Source organism: Parus major, chromosome 7 (genome assembly GCF_001522545.3).
Source record: "Parus major isolate Abel chromosome 7, Parus_major1.1, whole genome shotgun sequence".
Lineage (NCBI taxonomy): Eukaryota > Metazoa > Chordata > Aves > Passeriformes > Paridae > Parus > Parus major.
In genome coordinates this window covers 15,423,426-15,447,456 of record NC_031776.1, presented here as the reverse complement: position 1 = coordinate 15,447,456, position 24,031 = coordinate 15,423,426, and the positions used below count along the sequence as shown (strand labels likewise).

The 24,031-nt window shown below is 39.9% G+C and overlaps 1 protein-coding gene across 2 annotated transcripts; it reads right to left on the bottom strand.

The window, feature by feature from the left end:
• Nucleotides 1-738: 738 nt before the first annotated feature.
• On the bottom strand, nucleotides 739-23,688 carry NFE2L2 (nuclear factor, erythroid 2 like 2). 2 transcript variants are annotated; one of them, XM_015634446.3, is made up of 5 exons: nucleotides 23,554-23,688; nucleotides 5,797-6,066; nucleotides 5,539-5,634; nucleotides 5,015-5,194; nucleotides 739-3,126 (listed from the first exon to the last, which is right to left on the bottom strand). In XM_015634446.3, the coding sequence occupies exons 2-5, from the start codon at nucleotides 6,061-6,063 to the stop codon at nucleotides 1,918-1,920; spliced, it is 1,752 nt and encodes a 583-aa protein (XP_015489932.1). In that variant the 5' UTR covers nucleotides 6,064-6,066; nucleotides 23,554-23,688; the 3' UTR covers nucleotides 739-1,917. The 2 variants fall into 2 exon arrangements, with proteins under 2 accessions (XP_015489932.1, XP_015489930.1); XM_015634444.3 differs by lacking the exon at nucleotides 23,554-23,688 and adding an exon at nucleotides 8,144-10,374.
• Nucleotides 23,689-24,031: the final 343 nt, after the last annotated feature.

The window sequence follows — 24,031 nt, the reverse complement described above, 5'->3', positions numbered from 1 at the left end:
AATGATATTGGGTTCAATGCAAGAGCAGCATGCACTGTGTTGGTGATGTGAAAAACACTGGTTTAAACTGAATGCAAGTTATCGCAGACCAAGTTTTTTTAGACTGATTCTTCACATGATGAAATTCAAACAAGGCTGCTGGATTAACTGCAGCTTTTTTGCCATTGCTCTTTTGTTTTGGTAAAGGAAGAAGTATCTTTGTATTACGTTTTAGACAAACGGATGGTGCAAATACAGCAGTCCCTGCAAAGGCTGTAAGGATTTGGTTTGCCTTTGGCTTTAACATTAGTGAACAAATTAAGGAACAAATGGAAATGCAGGGCAGGATTTTACTGAGATGTCTGTTTTATAGCAAATTTGTAATTAAAAGGATTTATATTGCAGCTGTGGAGAGAATTTTCTCTGACATTTGAGACAATTTGAGAGTAGTAGTTAATGGTAGAAATGGTAGTTAAAGGGGAAGCCAGGAGCTTTTTAGGTTCTGTGCTTTGCCGTCAGCCCCTGGCTGTGTTTAAGAGGTACTGTGTATCAGTGTTGAAAGACTGACTGGGGCCATGGCATGGTGTGCTTCTTCCTTGATGCCTATGCTCTAAAAATCCCATCTTCCAATATGGATTAGTCCTCCTGCTTTCAGTGGAAGCAGTGTCTTGCATTCCCCCAGTGCCTGCCCATGATATAGACCATCAATGGCAAGAAAAAAGTCACTTTAGTTCAAGTATGCCTTTTAGAACTTTCACATGGATGAAGATAGTTTTAATATTCAGATCAACATGTCTTACAAATCAGGCATTTTCTGTATTGAAAAAATCCAAAATGATCAAGTGCAATGAACTCCACTGAGTAGTAACCAAAACAATGCTATTTTTTTGCCCATTTTTTATTCTTTTATAAATCAGAATTTAAACTCCACAAAGCTTTTCAATTCACTAAGCAGAGATTGCAAACAGGGCAAGTGGCTGGCTGCTAATACACAGTTTTCCATAAGCACCAAAGTAACAGCAGGGATGCATGATGCTCATCAATTGACGTCAGGCACAGTAGTGTATTTCTAGGAGAATTGCTCAAAAGCCTACAGAAATTTTAGCTAGAAAAAGGCATAATGCTGACAATGCTTTAACATGTAAGATTTTAAATGCCTTTGGTGAAAAGATCTTATGAATTTACATAGTGTTCAAGGAGGAAAACAAAAATGTGAGCTTAGCATAGACTTGAAATTTGGTGTTACATGGTCTTTCCAAAGGTTATTAAAAGAAGTTGAGTGAAGTGTTAGTGATGTTGACACTACTGTGTGATTAATTATCATGCTACAGGAAGACAGCCTTGGAAAACTAGCAAGGATTTATCTTCTTTAGGGAAATAAATGCATGTGAAGTAGAGTTTAAAAAGTTTAATGAGCTGCTAAAGCAAAATCAAACACTGAGTGTCAACTTTTTTACTAAATTAATATATTAAATATAAAGCAAGTATAAATGTGTAAGAAAAATGGGGAGCACTATTGCTTGCATATTTGTACAAAATATCAGAAGCAATCCTGGTTGTCTTGCAAGAAATTATATTTAGAAGGCTAAAATCATTTATATATATATAAAATCTATGAATATAACAATAGATAGGAACAGTATATAAATATGGCATATTTAAATATTTACATATATATGGAAACTAGTCAAAGTTGTGCTATAAGAAGGAAATGTCTGTTTTAAAGTCAGATTAAAAATTCTGTATACAGCCATCTGCATTATGCAATTAATTTTCAACTTGCATCTTCCATAAACTAATTAACAACTTTAAAATTATCATTGCATAGACTTACTTGACAAATGTTACTTAATTCTGCATTCCACCTCACAGTAAAAACTATCATGATAATGATACAAAAATAGTAACTCGGAGAACGGGAGCCAGCTGTACTGCCCTTCAAAGTTTAGTCCCTGACTTCCTGCTCTTGGGAACAAGAAAGACATTGCCATCTCCAGTTTGCTGTAGTGAATATTCACTAGGAGAGTAAGGCTTTCCATCTTCATCACGTAGCATGCTGAAGACCTCGAGGTACAAGGTAGTGAACTGCTTTTTCATTTGATTAAGGCTCCTGTCATGTTCTCCTTTTTCCTTAAGCAATTTCTCTTTTTCATCTTTTAGGTTACTCAAATCATGCTCCAGTTCTACTATATTTTCCAGTTTTCTTTTACGGCAATTTTGAGCAGCCACTTTGTTCTTGCCTCTCCTGCGTATATCTCGAATAAGTGTGAGCTGGGCTTCATTGAACTGCTCCTTAGACATCATTTCACTGAAGTCCGCAACAGGGAGGTTGATGATTTTTTCAACAGGAAAAGGGATCTGCAGAGCTCTTGCTCTTTGCTCATCTCTTGTGAGATGAGCTTCAAGGCGGCCTGGAGGTTTATCTTTTGTGAAGGGAGCTTTGGGTTGGCCAGGAGCAGGGGGGGGTTCTTTCTTTGGTGTGGCTGTACATGGCAAACCTGGTGTTTGAGTGCTTGGCCCTAAGGAAGAATACACTTGATCCTGGAGGTGCAAAGAGTACACGCCAGCACTGCTCTGCAGCATTCTTCCAGAAGCACTATCCGTGTCTTCCATTTCAGAATCGCTGCAACCCAAAGTCTTATCTGCATAAGCAGATGATTCCACAGAGTGTTCCGGCGATGCTACGCTGGAACTTGCATTCAGTGAAATACCGGAGTCAGAATCGTTACATTCTGCTCTGGTCCCTGAGTGGCTGCCATTAAAAGCTTTACACAGTGCAAAGTCAGAAAGATCAATAGGTTCACTTAGAATCTCTGCCAGGGATTGACTGATAGCGTTCGTTGCTGCTGCATCACCGTTCACCTTTGTATCAATAAACGTGGTGTAGAAATCCTCACAGAAATCAGGGTTTGAAGGGGATGTGTCATTTAAAGAGTTCACATTCAGCTGGCTGGTGTCTTCTGGTGGCAAAATGCCCGAGAAGGGGCCCTCCATACCATCCAAAAAATCTGGACTGCAGTTAACCTCTTTTTTCAACATGGGTAATGAGCTGCAGTAATTGTAGCCGTTGTGCATCTCTGCTGCCTTGGTTTCAGGGCTCGTGATTGTGCTCACCTCAGCCAGGTTATCGTTTTCGATGTTCAGGCACTAGATGTGGAATGCAAGGGAGAAGTTGAGTGACACATCTCAATAAAACCCTTTTCTACAACCCAAAAACATTAAATAGCAATCAACATGGACATACAGAGGTTTTATAACACTGTTACAGTCTTGACTACAGCACCCTTGTGCTATGAAGAGGCAGTCGAGGAAGATGACAGACAGCAAATCAAGAGCAAAGCACAACTTTGTTCTGGACAAAGCTGTTTAAGAGAGCAGAGCCTCTCAGGCTCAGAGCAAGATGCTGAAGACACCCATTCCAATGTGTTATGGAAACTACATGAAGCCCTCCTGTTCTGGTAATTGCTAGTGGGGATCCTGGAGCTGCCAGGTCTGAACTCATGAGCACCACTGCTAGGAATGGCATGAGTACAGAAATGTAAAATTCCTGAATGAGACTTAAAGAACGTGTACACCGAACAATTACTTTTAACACTATTACTTCCACATCACAGCTCCTCAAAACCAAGATTCTCATAGGATTTACTCAATGAAGGAGCTGTTCAGCACAGAGCAACGTAATTCTTGGTGAAGTAAGAGTGCTAACATGAAGCCTGGCAAACACATGTTAGTTCAGCTGGCTAACACCAGTGTGAGCATCAGACTGCTCCACTGATGGGCTTTCACTGGCTACAAGAACAACTTTACAACGGGGTGGCAGTTGCCTAACTGAAATTGAAATAAGCAGGCCTGCTGTCCCCCAGGAATTACTTAGCTTAAACCATGAACAGCCTCTAGTTAAGATTTTCAATGTGAGAGCTCTATTTTTCCATTTCTCTAAAAATAATTTGTAAAAGGCAGTGCCCTCATTTAATTATCTCTTTTTTTCCAGAAAATTATTCAATTACTATTCAGAATTACTGCAATAGATTATTTTGGTTTGGTTTCTTAATGTATTTCACCATCACTGCTGCCTCTTCACAGCCAATTGCCCTTGTTACTTATGTGGGGCCTTTAAACCTAATGCAGTAATCAGGTTAGGAAACTAGAAGAATATAAAAAAATATCAAAAGACAAAGGGAAAAGGGAAAGTGGCAGGAAAAATTCAGCTCCTGCAAATTTTCACTTTTAGTTTCTTGAAACATGATTCAGATTTATGGGCACTCCACCAAGAAATCATCTCTTGTATTAATAGCATAAAGCAGAGCAGCAGCATGCTGGAAAGCATGATGACAATCTACAGTAATATATTTGAAAATAAATTTATTCAATTTTATAGTCAAATCTAAGGAAAACTGAAATATAAACATATTCTCTGTATTAGAAATGTGATTTTTTTATTCCTTTGAAATATCCAGTTCATGTAAATTACACAAGTTGTTCTTAATGAAGATATATGAGCAGCATTCATATAAATACACATGACTCTTTTGTGTACCTAAATATATATTCTATTATCAACTTTAAAAAACCTTTTCCTTAGATAAAAGTTGAATACAAAAGTAATCATATTCACACAATGAGACACTGCCAAAACGCACCCCCAACATTTACAACAACACTTGTGAAAACAATTCCTGTTGTAGATCCATGACTCACAAGTGTCCACTTTTAGCAGCTGAATTTTAACAATGATCAAGCTGTATCAAGTTGCACACAGAAGCAAAGAGTGACTTGCTAAACATGAGGAAGTTCTGACTGAGAAGTGTTTCATTAAGGCTTATCCATAAACAACTCATTTCATTCTTTCTACATGTTTTTCAAGATATTCTTTTTGAAAAAAAAATAAAGCTTATATTGAGTTATAAGCACCCTACAGGTATAGAAACCAAGTCATAATCACCATCTGTTCAGATGCTATTGTACTGCCTTCTCCAAAATACTACAGTCCTCCAAAAATATCATGCTTTGTTTTTCAGGTGCTTATCATACCAACCTGTAACTCTGGAAGGGACAGTAATTCTTCCCAAACTTGTTCTATGTTCTGCATATTCTCTGCATCAGTGGGTTGTACTAGATCAGAGGATTCAGGTGGCTGAGTTTGATCAGAGGAAACAAAGGCTGGGTTGCTATTGACCTGAGCAGGAGCCAGTGACTGAAATGCAGCTGAAGAAGCCTGAAGAGTTTAAACAAAAAATTAAAAAGCTGAACAAAACAACTATAATTTAAAAACCCACTCAAAAAAACCAGATGTGCCTTTTCCAAAGCAAAAACTCTAGTTTCTCCTACCATTTCTGCAGAACAAATGAGTTTCTTAAGAAAAGATTTTTTTTAAAAAATATAATGGAATAATATAAAAGTAGGCTCAAGACTACTCACTGCTTTATGCCAGCTGGAGTTTTGAGGACAAAACTCAGATCACAAATTAGTCTTATGCTGAAGACAAATCTTAGTCAGAGAAGACATGAGACTGACCCCGAGGAAGACCACCCATGGAACCACTAAATTGTGCATTTTTACCTCATGCTCATCTAGAAAAGGGAATGCTTCTGCTAAGAGCTGCATGCAGTCATCAAAGGACAAGGCCTCTGCTTCTGGTTTTGAAGGCTCTGTGGTCTAAATAGAAAAGTTAAGAAAAAAAGGTTACTGCATCTTTGAGCAACAGAGTATCTTCCATTCCAGCAAGACATGCAAATTCACTTTAGGCAGCCACTAGTATTATGCCTTGCTGTGAATGCAGACAGGGTTAAACACACTCAGAAGAACACTGGAGTTTACCTGTGAGAAAACAGCGGGTGGCTCAGTATCTTTTGACTGAATGCACTGAGCTGGCTGCACAGGAATGAATTCACCTGTCTCTTCGTCTAACTCCAGCTGAGCCAACAAAGCTTCCTCCTGCTCTTTCTGGAGTTGCTCTTGTCTTTCCTTTTCAAGTTTCTTCTGCTTCTCGAGTTCATACTCCTTCTGCCGCTGACTAGAATCAAAAACCTCACGTCCTGCCCCAAGGTCTATATCTTGCCTCCAAAGGATGTCGATCAAGTTCATGTCCTGCAACAGAAATGCTTTTTTTAAGCAAGTTCCTCCACAGCAGAACTGGTTTAGAACAACAGCAAAGCTTTTAATCTCTGTGTCAAATGGGTAGACTCGTGTAACTGAAGCTTACTCTCTTAATCCTACAAAATTACCAAAATAAAACATGGCTCTATATGACCTTTCTGAAGTGTGTGATCTGATGGTTTGGTTCCTGTGGCGCAGACATAGGCTCACAGAAACCAAGAATTAATTGCAATTGGTAAGGAAATACAGGGAGTAGCCAGAGGATAAATATATTCTTTTTTGACTTGTCTCATAGAAAACATGAAGATACAGAATGACTTTGTCACCAAGAAAGTAATTTTTAGGAGAAAGTAGAGAAATAAAAAAGTTTGACCATGTAAATTTTTTTTCACATGTTCTTGCAAAACTGCAAAAACTGACTAAAAACATGATGGAGTCTTCCTAAAGTAACTATAATAGCCATACTGAAAAATGTATTTTGGAATATTAATGTCCCATTCTGGTATTAATCTTAAAAGATCAGCAGAACAGAGCTTCAGAGCTGGAAGAGAATCTGGTTTCAAAGACACCAAGTGACATAACATCACTTAGCATTAAGAACAATTATTAAGACTATTAGTAAAAAATTGTCTTGGTCTTATCTTAGTCTTAGTGTTGAATTGGTTAATTCAACACTAATTTGCTAAATTTGGCTGGTTTGGAGCAGCTGAGTATAAACAGTGGTTGCAGGGTCTCAAATACTCTTAATGAGTTTGCCCCTCGCTCATCACAGAGTCCAAATGGAATTCTATTATTGAGGAAAAAACAATTGCTTTATACTACTTGTTTTGGCTACAATTACTTTTAATTTATTGCATTAGGTTTTTTTATTGGGGGGGGGGGGAGGGCAGGGAGGTTAGTGGATTCTTTTGTTTTAGTTTTTTACTGTTCAAATAGTCAATATTTTTAGGGCCGAAGTCCAGAGTATTTTCTTCTAAGAAGAAAACCTAGCACTCAAAATTTATCAACTTGTATGCCTGCTGATACAGAATTTTAATACTTGGTAGCCACATTACTAAAATTACCCTTTGGGTCAGCATGTGAAAATAATGTTCAGTGTTGGGCATCCTCATCAGATTAACACACTACAAGTAATACACCAAACACTGCATTTCATTTAAACAGAACCTTCCTGATGCATTCAGCAGCTCTACACCCAATATACAAATTTTTGCCATCGTATCAAATTAAAATATTCCCTTCTCCCTGAAAGTTATCTTCAAATAGAGAAGTGAAGTAACCTGAATGCCAGCTCATGCTGCCATTCAAAATGATCACGTCTGTACAACAGCTATGGGAAAGAGCTTTAGGCCAAGTCCACATCTGAACAAACCAATTCAGTGTCCTCATTCCACATGGCATGAACAACTTCTACTAATAACCAAAAAAATGTATTTTTACTAAAATTGGGTAGTTGCGTAAAATATCTTTGTGTAACACAATGTAGGCACTTCCAAATCTAAAACATATTTAATACACCTTGCTGGGAGAGACCAAACTCAGTTTTAATGACCAGCAATGAAGTAGCTGAAATTATTACAGTGGCTGCCCAAGACAATGTTTGGTCTTTCCAGATTGGCAGGCTAAAATGAACTAATTAAGTTCTGCAGTAATTGGAGATACTGCAATATGGTATAGCTTCATTAAGGGCCAGTAGTTTACCAGCTGCTCAGTGTCTCCTTCTGCAGCAGATCCAAAAGTGTTTCTTAGTCTCTGAGCATTTGCAATATGTTCTGGATAAAACTGCAGGATCTGGAATTTAGGGCTCACTTCTGAATTATTCATTTACAAAGCACCATTAAAAATGGGAATCAAGAGACTTTTTTTGTGCATGTGTGTGTATAATGCACAAAAGTATCAGAACTGGTGCTCAGTTTCAGGTTAAATCATGAAAAACAAGAGCTTTTCTTTCTGTAGCTACAGAAGGCAAAACACTTTTCCTTAAGAAGAAAACCCACATAGCCTTAGTACAAAAACTTAAAAGCCAGCTATTACATCTTTCAGCCATTCTAATGGCAATATTCATTACCAAGTAAGAAGCTTTGGGTGCTGTCTCCTTTGCGGGATGAGATGTCTCCAAAGACAGCAGCTGACCAAAGGAAATGCTGCGGCTGTACACCACTGCCTCCTTGTGCATGCAGCAGTCAGTTCAGGATTCTTTTCTGAATGAATATGCTGGAATACTTATCAAGACTGTCAGGATCTTGAGCTGTTGTTTGACAAATACAACAGCACTGATTGGCTCATATCGCCATTCTTCAAAGGACCATATTTAGGTCAGTGTCTTATCTCTAGCAAAGAGCTAAGCTTTGCCAAACAGTGTCATGCTCTATCCTGGAGGGCAATGCTTATCAGGAGCACTTTTAAATTTTATTTAATTGTGCTAGCAACACTTAAAACCAAAGGGATGGGTTGTATTGTTTTTGTTACCACCGTGTAACCGGAAAAGAGCCCTCCCATTTTCATTTTAAAAAGTTGTACATAAATACAGCAATATTAACTTTGAATAACAATTCAGCTAATTAATTTCTCTTAACATAAATGGGCTACGTGGAGGAAGTGTTCTTCTGGTCAGTATGCTGATATGTAGTATCTAACAGCACGCTAATTTAAATATTAACCTGCCGCTTAACACTTACCTATAATTTCAGCCAGTGCTTTTAGTAATACTTCCCTTTTCAAGGGAAAAAAGTATTCTGGTCATTAGTCCAAAGCCTCAGGTCAAAGTTAAGGGAGTCAACACTGACCAGTGATTCACTAAGGAATGAATCACAACCACAAAAAGCACGAGGTAATGGCAAAGAACTCTGAAAAAAACCCTTGCAGTTTAAAGTAAACATTTTGCAATTTTGTTCCTTTAGCCTCCCCACAGTCTTCCTCTTTATTTCCCTGCCTTCTTGAGCACCAGCACACACATACACAGAGGTACCCACACAGGCAGGCATTCCATTTTACATTCATCAATCAAGCAATTTTCCCCTTCTACTGTGAAAGTATCCCAGAAGATGCCTGGAGTGTTGTAACTACAGCTATTAAACCTGTCTGAGAATGACCCGCTGGTTTTTAGATGCCTCAACAGGATGTGCTCAGGAGGTCTCAGAAAGACTCACTGGAGGGACAAGCGAGCACAGACTGGCATCTAAACTGGAACACGTGCAGCCCGAGTCCTGTGAAAGATTCATCTGAGCCAGAGCTGGCAGCTGCCCTGCAGAGCCAGGCTGACCACTTCCCTGAATATCAGACACAGTTACTGCAAAGGCACAGCCTCATGTGACAGCCTCCACAAGCGCCCACTTGTTCTTTCCTGCCTTGTGCAACTCCTTGGATTGCATCAGAGGAAACGATGGGTTTGGCAGAGCCAAGAGGCCGCGCAGGAAGAGCCCGGCCTGTGCCCAGGAGGGATTGCAGCCACAGTGCTTCCCCTCGCCTGGAGCTCAGCTCTTTCCCTCCGAACACCAACGCCCAGGCCAAGGGCACATACATTATGGATTCTACTTGTGTATTACTGTCTTCCAACATTTTTAACTCTGGAGAAAATGGTATGGGTTTAAGACTTTTCCCAAGCAGACAGATTTGATTTTGGTTGATTTTGGTCTGATTTTCTTCGCAATTTTGAAGACACAGAAGCAACTTCTCTCAACAGAAGACATGTTTGCTTTCCCATGATCCATGTAAGCAGGAGGTGGCTTGTACTGATGGTTTGATTTTTCTGTTCATTTAGTGATATGCTCTTCCAACCACTTTGATAGCTTAGTTTGGACATATAAAGGCACTTTTAATAAGATAAACATAAATGTTAAACAATTCACATTAAGCCACCATCTGGCCCCCAATGGAAATTTTCATGTTTTAGATTTACATATCAGCATTTGCCATCTGGGCAGAGTCTGTTATACATTTTATGAGAAAATCTCTGGCTACATTGTAAAGTTTGACAATTAACTCTTATTGCTCCTAAGCAAACATTTGCAGAAGGGTAAACAAAGGAAAGAGACCCTGTTTTCATGTTACTTTCACAGACTGACTTCCGTGCTTTAAACAAAATGCTAATCTTTTGTTTCATCCCTGTCTGGTTTATCTGACTGGTTTTGGTGTTGTTTGGAATACAAGCCTTTTACAGGTCACCTTGCTAGAATGGAAACATCCAGCAGCCCAAGTGTCAGCAGAGAAACAATCTCAGCACCTTGAACCCATTGTAAGCTATCCCCTGGATATAGAGTACATTGTGAGGCTTGTGCATTTACTTCTAAAGTCATGCCTTTTGCACCATAAATTGAGATAACACGAGCAGAATATCTCACCAGACAAAGATTTGTTTTCCTTTCCCATGTTAGCACCTAACCCCAGGAAGACAGATGATTTCACATGCCAGCATGAGTCAATAGAAGAGCACCAGAATCAATGGCTATTCCATCCAGCAGGGAGCTCAGACCAGCACCACACAAGGAGCAGGAAAGCAGTCCTACAGCTTACTCACAGAAACAGACAGGGTGAAGTATCCCTCAGCTCTTACCTGCTTTCCAGAAAGTGAAGGGAATGAAGAAAAAAGCACTTTACATTTCTGTATTAATAAAAAGAAATGTGTTGGAAGTGAGACAGGCTCAAGGATCTGAGACACTTCAAGGCAATAATGAAAAGGAGGCCATCAAGTAATGAGGCAAGTACAAGAGGAGCTGGAAGCATCTTACCACTTAAGAAAAGCACAGTGGAAGCAACAGCTGAAGGTTTCCACCTCATTATCCTCTGGTGGAACTGATTTTGTTCAAGTGGTTTTTAAGAATTATTTATAAATAATTTAATGTTTTCAGATGATGTCTGGCATCTCCATAACTACTGTTTAGTTTTCTAAATCTTTTTCAAGGTAAGTTACTTAATTACAGCTTACAATCACAGAACAAAATTCTGGACACATAAGCCTTATGCTTAAGAGAAGGCACAGAAAGCAGATAAAGTTAGCACAACACCCTAACTTTTTAAAAACAATTGAGAAAAATGGGGAAAAGGGAATGACAGAAATTATTTACAATGCTGGGCAGAGGGGTACTACAGCAATTTCAGAGGTCTGAATTCAGGGTTTGGAAGTGTGACAGAATAGACAGCTGTCAAACAAAGCCACCTGACAGCAACCTGTGATTTGTGAATACACAAGGTCAAATCCCTGACTGCCCTGCAGAGCTGTCTGCTGTCCCATATTTTTCACCAAGACCTTCTAAGAAATCTGGGACGAAACAAGGTGCTTGGATAGATGCAAGGGGATGTCTTTTTCCTGTTTTTCATACCTGTGCCACCTAACAGTGGTGTGACTGTACTGACACTAAACCAGTATGTTTTGAGACTACTACAGCCTGCTTCTCTTTCTTTATACCCATTTGCTTTTCCTGCTCCTGAAGTCTCTGGATGCCTGAGTCACAACACACTTAAAGCCGTGGCAGGCTAACTTACCTAGGAAAGGACTCAAAAAAGGTTGAAAAGCCCCAGCTTTAAAGAAGTGATATTGCAAGAGAATTTTCACTCACTGTCTGTATAAATAAACCTGTTAAATGCTGTCCATGCAGACCATGTATCTTAGGACATTCTTCAGCCCCAACAGATCCAAATAAGATCAGTGCCTGAAATGTTAAGTCTATGTATGCAAATTTGTATTTTCTCCTAACACACATCTCATATTTCAGATTGTACCTCCCACTGTATAACAACAAGTTCTCTTAATAAATGTCAAGTTGTCAGGATCTACACTTATAAATTAGATTAGTTGAAAAATTCCTTGGCTGGATTCTCCAGCATTCTTAAGAAAACTTCACTACAAGCCTTGCCTAAGGGCATTACTCTGACAAAGACTGGGAGAGGTTCTGCCTGGTTGGAAGTACAATTCTGGATATTACCCACACATTCTCCCAACCCCCACTCCAGAAACAATTCCTCTGAGAGGTTGATTATTTATGTATTTTACCTGAAATGTCATCTTCCAGGAATGGTATCAACAAAGGCTAAGCCTGTAAATTATGTACAGCTCTCAACATGATGGTTTTCTTGAACACATCCCACAGCAAACAAGCTTTCCAAACTGCCAGGGAAAAACTATACCTCGTATATACATCATAAAAAACACACCCTGTACAGTGAAAACACAAGTTCCTTTAAGCCTGAAGAACATAAAATGAGCAAGATTGTAACTGCAGTAAAAAATAGCTGTTGAAGACTGTTTATGGCCATAAATGTACTAATTTTATTTCAATTCCAGAACTTGCAAAATCCTAATACTAACAGTAAAGCAAAACCAAAGCAGATAAAGAAAAACACCTTCATCAGAAAGACAGCAAAGAGGAAAAGGAAGAACACAGAACAGTTTACTTCTTCACTCTGGCAAGTCTTCTCTTTTTCTGCAAAGTCCATCAATCCCCACCTCCCTGACACTCCTCAAAACACTGGACATGTGCAAGCGCCTCACAGCACTCCCAGCTTGGGGCACAGCAGCAGGAGCCACACTCTCCTCTCTGGCTCAGTCTCATCATCAATAGTCAGAAACACGCACCTATGTTCTTTTCCCACCACAGCTGGTCTGCTTTGAGGTGACCATTTATGGTACAACAGATCAGGGAATTCTTGCTCAGTGCTGCAGATCTTTCTGCAGAAGATTGTTTCATGATCTATCTCAGACACTCCAAAAGCAGCTATGCTTTTCTTTGTTTAATCAATACGTATTTTAGATGGCAGGTTTAAAATAGTAAGAGTTTAATATAGAATGTTGGTGTCCAGAGGCTGAATGGGGTCTGGACTCATCCTGCCTTGACATACTTTAAAGGAAAAAAAATTTTAAAAAAATAAAAATCCCAATTCCACTGTCTCATTTACATGGCTTACAGAAAGCAAAATCTTAAATTTAACATTGGTACATATTTTCTTTGTCCAGCACCTATTTTTTCCAAAGTTATCCCCTAGTACTGGGGACCTATCATGCACTGTATCTGCTCCATATTCCTTTATTTCTGCCTTAGTCATAAAGAAAAGATCTAAGTAAGGTCTAACGTGGTGAAATGATGACAATGACTTTTTCTTGAATAAACTGAATTATGCCCATATTTACAAGTGCTACTGTGGCTGCTCAGAACAAGCTAAAAATGGCCATGGTTGTCATGCCAGTTCTTCAAACTTAGTCCTAAAACTTTTGACATTGCAGAGTGCTTTCTGAAGTATCTGTATCCAAAGCAATGAGTACATGTTTTCAGAGCTTTGCTGTTTTAGTTAAATGGGATCTGTTTTCCCCTGTTCAGTCTTAATTATATTGTGTTAATCCAATTTTCACTTTTCCACAGTATATCTGGTTAGTAGCATTGCCGTCCCTTACACTCCAATTCTGAGTCCCTCTTTCAGCTTAACAGTGTTATTGACTTGCTATTTCTTTATCTTGCATCAGCAGGATTACAAAATTAAGTCAATAAGCACAAAAAGTTAATATGTATTCAAGTTACAATCTATTACACAAGCTGCATAATGAACTTAGGAGGCTGGCAAAAATACAGGATTGTTTTCTAAGAGTGGGTTAGTCTGTCTATTTGTTTTTGCTTGATACATCAACAAAATTCTGCTGTGCTGCCTCAACAAGTAAAGTGAGCGATTCTGCTGTGGCTGACTTTCTAGCTGTTGTTTAATCACCTTGTACTGCACCACATAACTCCACTTGGAAAGGTATTCAAACAGCAGCCATCTCAGATAGATGAGCTCTTCCTGAAATGAAATACGGCTTTAATGGCTTTATTTGTGTTTGGGTTTTTTTCTTCCCAAGTTAAAACAGCCTCATAATGGAACTGGCCTTTATTGAATTTTGTCAGTTATACAACAACAAAAAACCCCCCAATATGTAAACAAATAATATAAGAAAAATACTGCTGGTCTTTTAACCACAGGAATACAAAAGCCTTTGTGTCCCACTTTATTTTCTATATTGAACCTACAATATTTGAAAAACAGCCACCTGTTCAATTATTATCTTCCAGCTATTCTGCTGTACCCAGCCAAATATGTACTCTGCAGACATTGCCACAGGATAGTCACTAGTTTATACACAAGAGGATTTGTTTATAATAATGGCTCTGTCATCTGGGAAATATGATCCAGTCAAATTATAGCACATTCTTTTGTCCAATCAAAAAAATCAGGAAGCAAAATGAACATAGGAACGGAGGAAAAAACCTAAAAAATTGCAAATAACATTAGGTTGTATAAATCCTGGGTTATAACCTATCAGCCACTATTTTGATTTCACACCTTTTGGAAAAGCATGTTTCAAACCAAACAGGAAAACTGTGTGTTTGTTTGAGGGTCCATATATTCTCCACGATCATCTTTCTTGTACTACACGTTTTCACCACATTAGCATCTTAGTTTAAAATCCCCATTTCCAGGTGTCATAGTGCTGATGCTGGGCAAGTTACAAGGACAGCACCAGCTGGGTCATTTCAGCTGCACCACGGCCTGGATGTGGACACCGCGTGCTCTGACACTTCTGGAGGCACGTCTTGTCAACCTCCACCTCACTCATCCCACAAGCAGCTCGCTTTGTTATTGCTGTTTGAGGACCCAAATACAGTGGCAAGCAATCGGAGTGCCTGGGTGAGTTAGAAAGCAATGAGGCTCACCCAGTGTCCCTCCTGCACATGCCCAGCAGCCCTCTTTCAGAAACACAGCTACTGTGGCTGCATCAAGGAAATTCCATAGGAACACGTCAGCAGCTAGTACTATCTTAAGACTAAAAGCTTAAGAATAAGGTTATATTGCAGAGAACAGTGTTTGCTCCAGTGTGCCCACATCTGGCAGAGTACAGAGGTACACAGTTCTCACTGCAGTCCGTGGGGCACAGGTGTTAAACACCTTGGTGAGTCAGTCCCGCAATTAACGTGCCCTTTTCACATACATAATCCATAGAGACAGGGAATTCAGCCAGTGCACAGCTCACTAAACAAGCAGGGGCAGGCTTTTCTTTGAATGCTCAACCCTTAGCACACTTACTATTTACTTTCTGCAAGGGGAAAGGAAACCAAACCCAGAAAAGAGGCCAAAATTATATTGCTGTTCAACTGCTCACCACTGGCAGTACAAAGTCATAACAGATTTGAGAAAGGGATACCCAGAGGAGCATGTTTTAGCTGTGCTGGCAATGTCTTTCCAAAAGAGTAAATCATGGTTAAATGGCACTGTGAACTTAATTTGACACTGTGAACAGCCTTCATTAGTGACATACTTCAGTCAACAGTGACATACTTCAGTAACAGCATTCTACTGTGCACTGCTGACCAACAACACTTTGCCTAAATTTACACAAAGCATCGTAGAAATCATTATTTAATTTGCATGAAAGGAGTTCCTATAGCTTTGCCCTTTTCTCTAGCCACACCAACATACATGAGTTATCCTTCCATAGAATGAAGCAATGGTAGATTTTACTCATGTTCTTTTGCACTTGTAATCCACACATTTATCTGCAAAAAGCAGGCCTCTAGAAATCATCAGCCCTCACAAAGGCTTCAGGAATTTATTTCACATGAAGGTCCTTCAAAGTTAAACAACTAAATCAGAAAACTCAATAAGAGCCAACAAGTCAGGCATCTACATGTCAATTTATCATTTCTGTCCACAATGACAGCTTTTGCTTAAAAAAGGTAAACTCACTCAAAGTGAGCAATAACTGGGTAGAAAACTAAAGCTTTGTCTGTGTGGTGCATTCCAGCCCTCACTTTTCAATTTATAAATTCTGAAAGCAAAAGGATCTAACTCATCTTCCAAGGCATAAACCAGAGCAGGTAAATGCTTTTATACCTCTTGCCAAAGAAATGCTCAGTATCTTCAAAAGTGCAACAAAACCACAAAACTCAACCATGGGTAACTGCCCTTCCATCCAAATCAAGAGCCTCCACTGCCTACCACTTTCCTTGGGGCTTCTTCCATGTCTGTCCCCTTGGATTACACATTAGACTCATAGCCCATTTTATCAAAAACTCTCATCCCAAGCTTCATTTTGAATTTAAATTAATTCTATGTGTCTGACCTTAGTGACACTGTTTCAGATTGATCTGAAGGACTCCATTAAGAGTTTTATTATTTAAGTGGCTTCTATTCTTTGCTTTTCCAACATAAAGAAACTCAGAGAGATGAAAGATGTCTAGAGATGTACACACTAGCTGTCAGCTGAGCAAAGATCCCCAAGAGTGGTCATTGCAGACTGGACTCCTGAAGTGGTCAATGATAAAGGATTACAAATCAAGCCAGAAAATACTCCATGGCACTACAGCATTTCACTGAGTCATAACAATCCATACCAGTTGAAAAATTAACCTGAAAACATTCTACTTCAAATACTAAAACCAAAATAGAAAGCACAGTATCAGAAGTCACTGGGCTGTTATTCTCTGTTACAACCTATTATAGCTGTTACAAAGCTATAAGGCACATTAATATGATGTGCATTCCCATAACCAAAGAATTAAATTTAAATAATAGGGAAGACCAGCTGTCAGAAATCACGATTTAGATTCAAATATAAGTTCTGGTTTTCATATTATCTTATTTTACTAGCACCATCCTTGTTACTGACTTCCTTCTATTTTCATCCTTCAGTGTCTTAAATCCTACTTATTTCAAAAGTTTACTGGTTGTTTTTTTTTTATTGTACAAATATAAGTGGGACAATCTTCCAGAAATTCCTCAGACGACACAGATTTGCTCAAGACCCATCTACAGTAGAAACAAAACCAACTGTGAATATAATTCTGTGTCATAAAACAGCAAACATGTGCATGCATCTCACGTCAAGTAATTCACAGCAGATTGCACCAGGGTCTACTGTACACCTGTACCGAGGACACTTCATGACTGTTATCTGCACTGGTGCAGACCTATCAGTGACGACTCCTGTGATAGTGGTGAAGCCAAGCATTAGTGTCACAAACTGGCATGGAATACCCCCACTGACAGGTCTCAGATGACCTCTGCTGCTACGGTCTCCACCTTCTTCCAGCCATGAAGCATCTGAAAATCTCACCCTTCTGAGCTGAGCTGCACCAGCCTCCAGAGCCACCCACTCATCCCTGTCATCCTCTCTTGTTCATTGTTCTGCTATCCAGCTGATTGTGGAACACGTCATCTGGTCACATAACTGCACGCAATCCAACTGGAAATACCCTGATTTAGAACAAAATTCAGTCTTCTTACCCAACAGCATTTAACTCAAGCAAACAGCTCCTGAAGGCAGAAAGAAGAAATGATGAAGTGCCCCTGCCCAGGTGGCCAGCTGCAGAGCAGACATTAAAACTGGCCTCTCATGGGAGCAGGCAGCAGTCCAAGCGGCAGACCTGCACCAACCACGTGCTGCCTAGGAATTCTGAATGGGGATCTCCCCATAGGGAGCCCAAGCAGCACAGGAATTTTTCCACTCTAATTACAGCAATAAGTAGGAAGATACTCATTTTACCACAAGGTTTCAAACAAACAAAAACCCCATGATCTTTTTATCATAGCTCTTTACAGCAAAACGGTGGTATTGACCTGAGCAAGAAACAAATCAAAGTCACAGCAACTTTTCACACATAACTCAGCTGTTGAAAAGTCACTGCTTTAACATTTTGTAGGTATTAATTTTCAAACACAGCAAATAGACACACCCTTAATCATAAAACAAACCTTCTCTTACAGGCACACTATCAACCAAACTCCTTCTGAGTCAATTTCCCAACTATGCAAACCTTGTTTCGCAAGCTGTCTCCAGGAGTGGAATTTTTGTTATACTTACAAGACACAGCATGTAAAATCAATACAGCAAACAGCAATAAAACTTTGAAACTGCAAGACAGAAGTGGGGGCATGGAGGGAAAAGTTCATTTCTTTACATTTCATAGCAATACAGAAGATACTTCCTTAAAAGGTTTTAAAGAGATGGTTTCGAGCTGATCTTACATAACTTTGCTGCAACTTCAATCTTGAACTTTCTTTCTCTTCTCTTTTTTAATTAATTGTTAATACTGCAGAAGTTAGGCTTAAAGTCTAGCTGCAACACATGTACAAGGTCAAGTGGTTTCAATTCCCTCAGTATTGCAACAGCATCCACAACAAAGACATACCTCATGAAATGGTTTAGTTTACATTTTAAAATAGAAAACATTAATAGTCATTTACAGTACCTTCCAAATTGCTAAACAAACACTTTTACATTCCTCCTTCCCAGTATAAAAACTGCAGCTAATCAGGCCAAAATAAGGAATCTGAACTGACTTAATCAAAAAATTCAACTGTATCTGTAATGCATAAATTGTAGCCACATAAGTATTATTTCTAAGCTATATCCATTCTATTAGAGCTGTGCCAATTGGTACTTGTGCTAGGGTTTAATAATATACTACTGAGCAGCAGTTATACTCTGCTGGTAGGACAATGCTAACTCAACTTTGAGTTATTAACACTCTTGTCTCCTAATAGCTTTCCAAGATCTCCAGAACTACATGTCAAAATATCTAAGTATTTCAAAGTGAATTTTAAAGTGAGTCTTAACATCTAAATTAAGAGGCAAATACAAAGGCAATGTATAGACATATAACATTGAAAAATCAATGTGTCACTTAAGGAAAACAGAGAAAGTATTTCACAAAAAATTCAAAATGGCAAAAGGCAGAAAACAGATCCTTCATAAGATAAAGACAAATGCTCCTCTCCAAAGTGGTCAAATAATTAAACACTTTTATCCGTACTGGATGTTGTTACAGACTGCTTGGTTACCCAAATTAATATTTTGTTTAAATGTATGGTGCCAAATTAATACTTAATTTAAATATATGGTTCTGAGAAACTTTGCTTCCATTTGAAATGGCCACTGTTGGCATACACATACCAAAGTAAAACAAAGATAACATAATGGGGAAATGTATTTTTAAAACTTTATTTTAAAGAATAGTTAAGAAAAATTAAAAAGCATGTATCTAGAAATCTAGAAACAGAAACATAGGTGTCCCTCTGATTGTTTCACTACTGTGCTACACAGAGCAGTAACACTGCTCTTTTACTTTAGAAAAACTTAAGTGCTATAAGAGAATTAAATTCTTGTTACTGCCATTTAATACGTGACTGTCACTAGCTTTGCTTTTCCCATACAGAAAGCAGTTAATGGGTAGGAAAGCTAAAAGTACACATTGCATATCCTTAATTGAATGTATTTGCCAGTATCTGTTCCAGATAAGCCTTCCACAGTTTTCAGCAGTTCTATCCACCACAGATAGCACTGCTGCCTTCAGTTCTTACCGCTGGTTTAATTGTTTACCTTAATGAAACAAATATGCCATAAAAGAATTGCAGTTGAGCAACCCTGAGCGGCATTGTGGTTCACTGTGTATCAGTCATCCTTGGATAACACAAATTCAAAGTCAGGACTTCCAGCTCCTCCTCCATAACTTCTCATCAGTCTATTAAAAGACTTGCAGAGGTAGCAAATGAAGTGTTTTCAAAACCAATTAAATCAATTTATTGCTGAAAATGGACTAAGCTGGCCAATGTGTGATATTTTTCCCCCTTCACCTAAAGCAGCATTCCGTGGCACAAAGTCCAACTTTGTTATAATATACTGGATAAGAAAACTGAACAGACTTCAAACCCTTTCAAGTTTTCTAAGAATGTGCTACATTAAAATAATAGGTTACTTAGGGATGGAATGAGATGGAGGCCAAAGCAAACTTTAACCAGGTGATTAACCTAGAGACTTTGCAGGACTTCTTGCTGGCTGTAACTCAATCAGCAGGGGATTAATATTTAATTCATGCCAATGGGTTACTGCATGAACTTGTATTGCACTGGCCTCAGCCAAGACAATCATTGGAAATACATCACACTTGCACATTGGACTAAATTTAGTGAATGGTTTAGTAATTTTAAAGTTTATCCTTATAATTGCAAAGAGAGAAAAAAAAAAAAAGAAGCAGTGCTCAAGATATAAAAATCAACCAAATTTCTTCTTCACAATGAGTCACACACCCAGTGTTACAGGTATGGGTTGACGTGGCATCATTTACTGGCATCTTCCTCTGGACTTCCTATATTTTCTCTTTCTCCCTCAAGTTCACTCTTTTCTGAGCCTGCAATTGGCTATTTTCATTCTCCTTATAAAGTCTACTGCATTCCAAAAACTTTCAGTGACAAACTCAAACAACTTTTGCTGTTTTAAGTTTTCTTAGTTCTACTGAAGGAACAATACAACAAAATTCTGCAACTATGTATGAAAAACTCTAGTAAGCAATAGTATGAATTGATTTTACTCAGAACAAATATTTCACTTGGATCCTTCCACTCCTAATATTCCTCAACATCACCTCACAAAACCCAGCATCCTCCACAAAGGTATCTGACATTTTTTTAACAAACCTTATAAGTATGTTTGAGATGCTATTCCTACATTCATTTCAGTCAGGATCACGGAAGTAGGAGTACCTATCAAACACGTATTTTTCTATTTTGCAAATTCAAGAGGCAAAGAAAGCAAAAGAAATCAAAACAGTGTTCAGGTGCAACAATGAGTATTCAGGATGACTGTTAAAACATCTCTATTTTTTCAATTAAAAAAGAAAAATAATAAAGTAAGATAGAAAGCCAAAATTTATTCTTGTCTATGAACATTAGTGGGACGTGAACAAAAACCTTCCTAACCACCCACACAGTCCTACAAAAACATCTCAGCTTCTTTAAAGCACACAAGAACGTCCAGCGGTCTTCTGCTTACAATGAACGTTCTTTTTTATTCCAATTTGGTCTCTTTCAAGCATTTCCCAATTAACTCTCAAAGCCAATCTCCTCCCCAATTTTGAGTGCTAAAAATTAATTTCTTCAAGTCAGATAGTCAGGTTTTCTGAGACAACAAACTTGCACTTCCCCCAGTTTCCAATACAACTGTAAGTTCTTGGCACATTTTAAAGACATGCTACATTACAGGATTCATATGATGGATATTTACTACACTAATAACAACATCCAATTAGCTGTTCTCCTGAATGGATTGACAAGATCAGCTCCTGTTAGGCCACATTCATTTCAGCCAAACATGCTACACTGCATTGTATCTGACACTGGCTTAACTGAAAGATATTCTTTTGTGAGCTTTGAAGGAAAGAAAACTCTACCAATATAGCTCAGTATCAAGGTGAGCACAGAACTACTGGGAATGTCAAAATAAATGCATTTTTACTTAAGAAAGTGCTTGTTTTAGTCTCTCATCTACTTCCTCCAAACTTGTCCTCCATTTTAGTAGACAACAATATATTCAGAAATATGGGAACTTCTGAATTTTATCCACATAGACACATGTATAGATATGGCTACAGATACATTGATCAGATATTCCTATTCAATAAGGTTATTAAATTTCATTATCAATAAACTAAAAAACAAAAATCAGAAAACAACATAACCAATAAGCAAAGACTTGCAGCCAGCCCTGAGTGGGGTACTTGTTCAACTTTCCCACAGAATCTACTCTCATATGGAAATGAGAGGCTATTAGAAAATAAAAATAAATCTACTCACTTGACAATTTAATGCAGCAGGTCAAGAAAAAGAAAAGTATGTGTAACTCCTCATTAAAGCCCTCTATACTGAAGAGATCACACTAATTGAGCTGCAGATTCTTCAGGACAACTCTCCAGGTAGAAAAACCCTAACAGATACACTTGCATGCACACTCAATTCTACTTGGTTTTGCCAGTTGTTGCAATTAGTCTTCCAATCTAGTGCAACCCACATTTCCATTATTTATGTTGGAAAGGGAATTCTTTTTGCTCTCTTGTTGTGAGGCTCAAAATTTAATAACTGTCTTGCTGAGCTTTTTTACAAGGTTACAAGAAACCTTTTCAATAACTTCACATTTACTGAAAAGCTACTAAGTCCTGCCTTCTCAAGCGTGAATTGAAACATCCAGACCACTTCCTCCACTGCAATCTCTTTTCGTGGGTGGTTTGAGATCTGTGTAGGCATCCTCTTTCCAGGCAGAAAGGTACAACAAGGGGATACTTTTTACAGGAGTTTTGCAGGCAATAGCTCTGCTAACTCTCCCAGAAGTGTGCAGCTGTCAGTGGAGGTTTTACAGTCTAGTTAAGGAGTTTTATCAATCCCTAAACACTCACTGCTATGACTATTGCTACCAAGCACATATACACCAAGAACACCTTCCCATCTGCAGGCTTGCAAAATCTGAGGGGCTAAATGCAGACAGACTGTCTTCATTTTGAGTGAACATTTTATGGTACAAGGTATGGGAATTTTCTATTTAATGAATACTTTTAGGACTGTATGTCAAAGATGATGATAAGTCACTATCTAAAAAACACACTGCCTTTTCAGGTCTTTGAAGGTCTGCAAGAGAAGAAAGCAGCAGCTGCCGAATTCAGATAGGAAAGTGCAACAGGTGGCTTAGTTGAGAGGGTTTGACAAAGCAGGCAAAGCGAGGTTTCTGGAAGAGAAATCACAGTGGATTAGGGAAGATGGCACAAAATCATACACACAGGAATTGGTCTATTAAGCGTACCTCAGGAATGAGACCAAAAGTGCCTGGATAATATAAGCAAAACCAAATTCACAGGCTGTTTATGTAGCACAGGCCAAGACAGTGATTTCTGTTGCAGTATTTGCAAACAGAGGAGGCAAGGAGAAGGTCATGGTATCCACCTAGCCTGTGCTACCCAGGGCTAGAAAAACAGATGGGCCAAGCAGTGTTATGAGCAGCCCAAGACTCGAAAGGAACTATCTAATGGACAGGAAAAGGTACATCCAATGTTGCTTTAGTGATAGTACCTGTAGGAAGTACCCACTTATATATCCTAAAGCGTGGACAATGTTAGAAGAAACTCTACTACATAGCATATACTGTACCAACACACACTAGAAGAGCATCAGAACACTTGAGTCTTAATTTTGCAGTATGAAACGAATTAAAACACCTCTAGAACAAGTTTTAGGTATTACTTTTTTTAAACCTAGCATTTTTTGATAAGGATACGTTTCTATTCAAACGCCCAAGAAAAGCAAAACTTTATAAATTTATAATGGAGTTCAATTATGTTCTCAGTTATTCACGCAGCTCTTGTGCAACTAGTTTGCAACACAACAGTCCTGAATTTCCCCAGGCTTCGATAGAAGAGGCTCCACAGCACATGAGTACAAACCACAAACACCTCTGAGCCTCCAGGACACTGGCCCTGGCAGAGGCCACCCCGGCTCCGTTTGCCCTGTGTCCGAAGCCCGGGCGGGTGTTTCCAGCAGCCGGAGGTGCCGGGGCGCACCCCGGCCGGGACAGCCCGGCTCGGCTCCTCGGGCCGCGACTGCCAGGCTGATCCGGACCCGAAGGCGAACCCGGAGCCGCCCCGGGACAGAGCGTGGAGCGGGCCCGGGCTGCAATAGCGAGAAGCGGCAGTAACTCACCCGAGTGCGAAGCGGGAGCGCTCGGGCCCGCCGGGGGCAGCGACTCGAGGCTGCACCCGGCTCGGGCAGCCCCTTCGGCTCCGGCGCCTCCCCAGCCGCTCCCTCGGGGGCGGCTCCGGCCCCTCGCCCGGCCCGGCCAGGCCCTCCCCGCGCTCCCGAGGCGGCGGCTGCGGGCGGCCCTCGCTGACCCCGGCCCGGCCCGGCCCCCGCGGGCAGCGCGGCCCCGCCCCTACCGTGACTCAGCACGTTCCGGGGGGCGGGCCGGCGCCACGTGCTCCGCGGGCTCGTGACGGGCGCCCCGCCCCTCGCCGCCCCGGCCCGGGGCCGCGGCACCGCCCTCACCCTCCTGCCGCTTCTCCCAGCGCTGTTTGGGGACGGGGCCGCGCCGGGACGGCGGCCGTCCCCGCGCTCCGCCCCGGCCCGGCCGCGCAGCCACTCAGCGCCCGCGGGACCCGCGGAGGCGGCGGCTTTCCCGGCA

What these genes read in the sequence shown, in the direction of transcription:
- NFE2L2 (XM_015634444.3), bottom strand. Translation starts at nt 8,251, where the DNA reads ATGCACAAGGAGGCAGTGGTGTACAGCCGCAGCATTTCCTTTGGTCAG. An exon ending in CACCCAAAGCTTCTTACTTG is followed by an intron (nt 6,067 to 8,143) that starts GTAATGAATATT and finishes TTTCTGTTGCAG; the next exon opens with GACATGAACTTGATCGACAT. An exon ending in CTTTTCTAGATGAGCATGAG is followed by an intron (nt 5,195 to 5,538) that starts GTAAAAATGCAC and finishes TAAACTCTTCAG; the next exon opens with GCTTCTTCAGCTGCATTTCA.